Below are 6399 nucleotides of genomic sequence, written 5' to 3' on the forward strand. Positions count from 1 at the left end.
GAGCCAGGGGCAGCACAGGCTGGCCTCAGCCCCTTCCAGGTGCCTGGGGGTGGCCCTGCACGCAGGACAGGGGGAGGCGGACCCACCAGCACAGGAAATACCTTCTGGACGCAGCAACCCGAGTGTGGCCGGGCTCATGGAATCTTTGGAAGTAGGTGTTGTTGTCTCTCTTCCCCCGTTCCAGGCGGGGAAACTGAGGCATGAGAGGCAGAGTTACTGAGACCACGTCATTCACAGCTAAGAGTGGAGGCCCGGGCAGTCTGCCTGCAGACACCATGGCCTTAGGCCAGTGTTCGGCAAACTCATTAGTCCACAGAGCCAAATATCAACAGCACAACGATTGAAGTTTCTTTTGAGAGCCAAATGTTTTAACCTTAAACTATATAGGTAGGTACATTGTTATTAACTTAATCAGGGTACTCCTAAGGCTTAGGAAGAGCCACACTCAAGGGGCCAAAGAGCCGCATGTGGCTCGCGAGCCGCAGTTTGCCGACCACAGCCTTAGGCTGTGAATAAACAGGAGGCAGGGTGGGGGCTGGGCCTCTGAGGCCCGGTCACACATGCTCCTGCGTGGTCCGATCAGGCCATGGTCCCAGGGGCCCCGACCCCGGGACCTGTGGAGCAGGGTTGCAGGTCACAGAGCTCCTGCGTGGTCCGATAGGCCATGGTCCCAGGGGCCCCGACCCCGGGACCTGTGCTCTTGAGAGAAGGCGAGGGCGGCCCGCCTCTCGCGCACCCATTTCACGGAGGAGCTGGGCCGTGGCCTGGAGACCTGGTGATGACGTGGGGGCCCGGGGCCTGGGGCGCGAAGACTGGATTTGCTTCCTCAGCTGCACCCCCTCCCCCTGTCCCTCCCCAGGTGGCTGGCCTACGTCCTCCTCCTGCTGCTGGAGCTGCTGGTCTGCCTCTTCACCCTCCTGGGCCTGGCCAAGCAGAGCAAGTGGCTGGTGATCGTGTGAGTCCGGGCGCCCTCGCTCGCGGGCTCCTGTCCCAGCGCTGGGGGGGGCAGAGCTCCATCCCTCTGTGCTCTTGAGCGAGGGGGGGACCACCCATGAGCCTCCATGACCTCCATGGAGGCTCTTGAGAGAAGGCGAGGGCGGCCCGCCTCTCGCGCACCCATTTCACGGAGGAGCTGGGCCGTGGCCTGGAGACCTGGTGATGACGTGGGGGCCCGGGGCCTGGGGCGCGAAGACTGGATTTGCTTCCTCAGCTGCACCCCCTCCCCCTGTCCCTCCCCAGGTGGCTGGCCTACGTCCTCCTCCTGCTGCTGGAGCTGCTGGTCTGCCTCTTCACCCTCCTGGGCCTGGCCAAGCAGAGCAAGTGGCTGGTGATCGTGTGAGTCCGGGCGCCCTCGCTCGCGGGCTCCTGTCCCAGCGCTGGGGGCAGAGCTCCATCCCTCTGTGCTCTTGAGTGAGGGGGGACCACCCATGAGCCTCCATGACCTCCATGGAGTTCCCGGGTGGGACAGAAACCAGACCTGGAGCCGCCAGGAGGAGGGGCGGGCCGGCATGCAAACAGGCCGCCTTGTGGGGGAAGCGAGGAAGCCCTAGTGTGGATGTGAGTGATGCTGGCGCTGAGGGTGGCAGTGATGGCCGACATCCACTGCGGGCCGTGCACCTGACCCCTTTGCTGTCACCACAACCTGGGAAGGGGGGGCCTTGTCAGGACCCATGGAGCCGATGAGGGACCAGAGGCGGGAGGTGACCACGCGTGAGGCTGCGTGGTCATGACGTGGCTTTCGGGCTCATTCTATGTGCCCCAGGAGGAGGCACTTTCCCTCCATTGAGGCGGGGGGCGGGGGTGGGGGTGTAGATTCGGGCTCAGAGAGGTCGGGCCACTTGCCCAAGGCTGCCAAGCCAAGCAGTGCTGGCTCCAGAGTCAGCTCGGCCAGCCTGTGCCATTTGGGGGAGCCCTTGCCTCCTGCCTGCCCCTGGGCTGGTGTCCCCAGTGGGGAGAAGGCTGTGCTGGTGACCACGGGGTCTCCAGTCTCCCCCAGGGGCTTGGAGATGGTCAAACCTGGCCCTGGTCGGTCAGGGCATGGATTGGGTCCCCCAGATGCCCGTCATGCCTGCTGCCCACCCTCCAGTGCTACCCCCTCCCCCCAAACCCCATCCCTAGAGAGAAACCGGGAGGCGATTTCAGCCCTGGAGCTGTCTCCACTCCTGGGAGGAGCAGTCTGGGGGGGCAGGTGGCTAACCAAGGGAGAGCCTGGGGGTGCGCTTGGGGACGGCCGGGTCCCGGCAAAATTCACAGCTGGGAAATGGGGCCCAGCGGTGGGCAGGAGTCCCCTCAGGGGCCCAGAGGATGGGGCAGAGCTGGGCTGGATCCTGCCGGACTGGGCCCTTCTCACTGCCCGCCCCCCTCCGCCCCCTGGTCAGGGACGGGATGTTCAGTCTGACATTAACAGTCACAGGTTCACCCACCCCTCCAACTTCTCTGCCCCTGATTTTGATCCTCCAGGCTCCAGAGGTCGGGGGTAGAGCTGTGATGGGATTTGGGGTGGGGAAAGGGAAGAGGCCAGAAACCCCAAACCCCCAAACCCCAAGTCCAATCCCTCCCTGCCCCCCAGGATGACGGTGATGAGCCTGGTGGTCCTTGTCTTGAGCTGGGGCTCCCTGGGCCTGGAGGCAGCTACCGCTGTGGTGAGTGCAGAGGCCGGGCTCCTGGATCGTGGATCCTGTGGGGGCCAGGGTCACAGGTTCTGAGGTTAAGGGGCTAGTTTTCTAGGTCCTGGGGGGCTGGACTCCTGGGTCTGAGGGAGGAGGGGCTGGGGGCCTGGACTCCTGGGTCTGAGGGAGGAGGGGCTGGGGATGGGGGCCTGGACTCCTGGGTCTGAGGGAGGAGGCTAGGGTCACTGAGTCCCTGGGGGTGTGGCATTTGAGCAGCTTCTGCTCTGAGCCCCCTTTCCTGCTGCCTCTCTCAGGGCCTCAGCGACTTCTGCTCTAGTCCCGACACCTACATCCTGAACCTGACGCAAGAGGAGACTGGGATCGACTCAGGTGACCCCAGTGGTCCGGTGCACCCCCTGGATGCTCAGGCCTCTGTGTCCCGTCCTGCCTGGGGTGTTGTGGGGTGGAATGGGGGTGCCAAGCTGTCAGCCAGGCCCGTCCGGTCCCTGAAGCTCTCAGCACCCCCAGGGTGGGCTGGAGAAGACGAGGGATGAAGATGCTGGGCTCAGGAGGGGGGCGGGGCCTGAGGGATGGAGAAACTGGGGGCGCACAGTGTGGTCCAGCCAGGGCCTCAGAAGCAGGTGGAGGGTGGAGACCAGCGTGTTTCTTTTAGGGACTGGGCGAGGCTGGTCTCCGAATGCCAGGCCACTGGGAGCTCAGGGGGGTCCTGAGCTGGGGGGTGGGGGGCCCACCCGGCTCACGGCCTCCCCCTCTTCCCTCCCGCCTCAGACATCCTGAGCTATTATTTCCTCTGCAACCAGGCCATCTCCAGCCCCTTTCAACAGGTGAGGACTGCGGCCAGAGACCCGGGTGGAGAGGGCGAGGTTGACGCCTGGACTTCGGGGTCCCGGGGGAGGATGAAGGCGCCAGGGACCCCAGTCCTGTGTCCCGAGGGAGGAGCCGGCTGGGGGCGCGGACCAGGGGGTTCTCCTCCCTTCCTCCCTCCCTGTGTCCCCGCAGAGGCTGACCCTGTCCCAGCGAGCTCTGGCCAACATCCACTCCCAGCTGCAGGGCCTGGAGCGGGAAGCTGTGCCCCAGTTCCCTTCCGCGCAGGTGGGCGCTGCGCATGCCTACACCCGGCTCCCAGGGAAAGGGCGGGGCCAGATCTGTGGATGCGGGAGGGGCCCTCCGAAAGGACGGGTCGGTGGGCGTGGCCCTGAGATATGGGCGGGGCCACAGAAAGGGAAGGGGCGTCGAAAGGGCGTGTTTGGTGGGCGTGGCCCGGACATGGGCGTGGTCAGGAGAGTCTACTAGTGGGCGTGGTCCTGAACTGTGGGAGGGGCCCGCTGAAAGGGCTGGTCGGTGGGCGTGGCCCTCAGATTTGGGCGGGGCCACAGAAAGGACAGGGGCCAGAAAGGGCATGTTTGGTGGGCGTGGCCCCGAGCTATGGGCGGGCCCGAGGAAAGGTCGGTGGGCGTGGCTGTGGGTGGGGCGTGGGAATTAATGGTCTGGGCGTGGTCTTGTGGTGTGGGCGGGGCCCGGACTTTTAGGTCTGTGGTGTTGGCGTGGCCCGAATAAAGGGGCGTGGTCTGTCTGGAGAGATGGGCGGGGCCAGAGGGTTGGGTCCGTGGGCGTGGCCTGTCTGTGTGGGCGGTGTCTGAAGAGATGGGCGGGGCCCCGGCCAGGGACAGGTCCCGGGTGGGACAACAACCCCTTCCCACCGCAGAAACCTCTGCTGTCCTTGGAGGAGACGTTGAATGTGACGGAAGGAAACTTCCACCAGCTGGTGGCGCTACTGCACTGTCGAGGCTTGCACAAGGTGACCCATGACCCCGCCCCACAGCACTCTCTGCCTGGACCCTGAAGGGTCTCCTCCCTCCCGCACCCTGCCAGTTTTTTCCCATTGCCCCCCCCCCAATCCCCTTATCAGTCAATCTATTGTTTATATATCACATACTATTCTCTACCCATTAACCATCTGTCCATCTGTCATCTAGAATCCTTATTTCCTGCCTTCCTATCTCTCTCCCCACCCCTCATCCCTGCTCTGTCCTCATCCCTCGCTTCCCCCTCCAGTCCACCCACTCTCCTCCCTGTCTCCCCTCTCTCCCTCCCTGTCTCCCTGTCTCCCTATCTGCCTGGAGGGAGACGGCCTTGGTTGCAGCCCCAGCTCTGGAGCTCAGGCAAGTCACCGACTTCTCTGTGCCTCAGTGTCCTCACTTACAGGGCCGGGAGTCAGGGCTGAATACCTGCCAAGCTCTCCTGTGGCGCATGCTGTCATCCTGCCGAGGCAGGGCCGGGCAGGACACCCAGGAGAGAGGGATCCCGGGGTCCCAGACTCCTTCCAGTCTGGGCTCCGAGGCGGGCGGTGTGGCCCCCGGCAGGCGCACCCCCTGAATCTCCGCCTCCTCGCCTGTGAGATGAGGGTGTGGGGACCCGCTTGGCAGGGTGGTTGTGAGGGTGCAGGAGAAAATCAGCCGTCCCCCGCGTGCCCGTGGGCTTCACTAAGTGGGGGCTCTGGGCTATTTTAGGGGTGGTGACTCATCGGGCCCTGGAGCCCTCTTAGTAATGCCATCAAGAAGAAACTGCTGTTATTGTCTGTCTTGCAGACGTGGATGATCAGGTACACAGGGCTGGGTCACCCGAGGTCACAGAGCTGGCCCTGTACTCCACGGAGGCAGGGACCTGGCACCAGGCCCTCACCCCTCTCCGTCCCCTTCCCATAGCCCCCCAGGCAGGGCGTCACCAGTCTTGTCACTTCTGCCTCCTGAATGTTCACCCACTGTCACCCTGCCCCCAACCCCAGGGGTCTGCTGCAGCTCAGGCCAGCGACCTGGCCCAGGGGACACGGTGCAGTGCGTGGGGGTGTGTTTGGTTGTCACAACTGGGGCGGTGCTACTGGCATCTAGCAGGTGGGGGGTGGGGTGGGGAAGAGGGTTCTCAGTGACCGGCAAGAGGCCCAGATTTGAGGTCCTACCTGTGGGTGTGATCATGACAGTGACCGCAGCCCCTACTGTGCGCCAAATGCTTCCCGTGCGCCAGGCTCTGTGCTGAGCTCATAGGACGGGGAGGAAACTGAGGCACAGAGAAGCTGAGTGACTTGTCCAGCATGGCACAGCTGGCGTGGGGGCAGTCTGAGTGGTGTGTGTGTGGGGGGGGAAGGGGCCCTGTCCGCTGATGGCCTCCCCCGCCCCCCAGGACTACAGCGCCGCCCTGCGGGGCCTGTGCGAAGACGCCCTCGAGGGCCTGCTCTTCCTGCTGCTCTTCTCCCTCCTGTCCGCGGGGGCCCTGGCCACCGCCCTCTGCAGCCTGCCCCGCGCCTGGGCCCTGTTTCCACCCAGGTCAGGGGGGGACAGAGGAGGTGGGAGGAGGCCACAAGGCGGGGGGTGGGGGTGTCCTGTTGGGGGGAGAGCCTCCTGATGCATTACCCATCCTCCTTCTCTGCCACTCCCCCCCCAACCCCCCAGTGATGACTATGATGACACAGACGATGACGATCCTTTCAACCCTCAGGTACTGGACTCCTGGGTCTGAGGGAGGAGGGGCTGGGGGCCTGGACTCCTGGGTCTGAGGGAGGAGGGGCTGGGGGCCTGGACTCCTGGGTCTGAGGGAGGAGGGGCTGGGGGCCTGGACTCCTGGGTCTGAGGGAGGAGGGGCTGGGGGCCTGGACTCCTGGGTCTGAGGGAGGAGGGGCTGGGGGCCTGGACTCCTGGGTCTGAGGGAGGAGGGGCTGGGGGCCTGGACTCCTGGGTCTGAGGGAGGAGGGGCTGGGGGCCTGGACTCCTGGGTC

General features: G+C 64.9%; 1 protein-coding gene across 1 annotated transcript in view; it reads left to right on the top strand.

Annotated features, from left to right (window-relative positions):
- TTYH1 (tweety family member 1) overlaps window positions 1-6399 on the top strand; it is an 11695-nt gene that overhangs the window by 4241 nt on the left and 1055 nt on the right. Inside the window, exons 3-10 of the mRNA XM_014535541.1 lie at window positions 860-955; window positions 2570-2642; window positions 2924-2999; window positions 3399-3454; window positions 3630-3722; window positions 4336-4428; window positions 5808-5950; window positions 6077-6122. Of these exons, the coding sequence (XP_014391027.1) occupies window positions 860-955; window positions 2570-2642; window positions 2924-2999; window positions 3399-3454; window positions 3630-3722; window positions 4336-4428; window positions 5808-5950; window positions 6077-6122 (676 nt within the window). The remainder of the gene's footprint in view (window positions 1-859; window positions 956-2569; window positions 2643-2923; window positions 3000-3398; window positions 3455-3629; window positions 3723-4335; window positions 4429-5807; window positions 5951-6076; window positions 6123-6399) is intronic.

This window comes from Myotis brandtii, unplaced genomic scaffold (assembly GCF_000412655.1).
Source record: "Myotis brandtii unplaced genomic scaffold, ASM41265v1 scaffold1444, whole genome shotgun sequence".
NCBI lineage: Eukaryota > Metazoa > Chordata > Mammalia > Chiroptera > Vespertilionidae > Myotis > Myotis brandtii.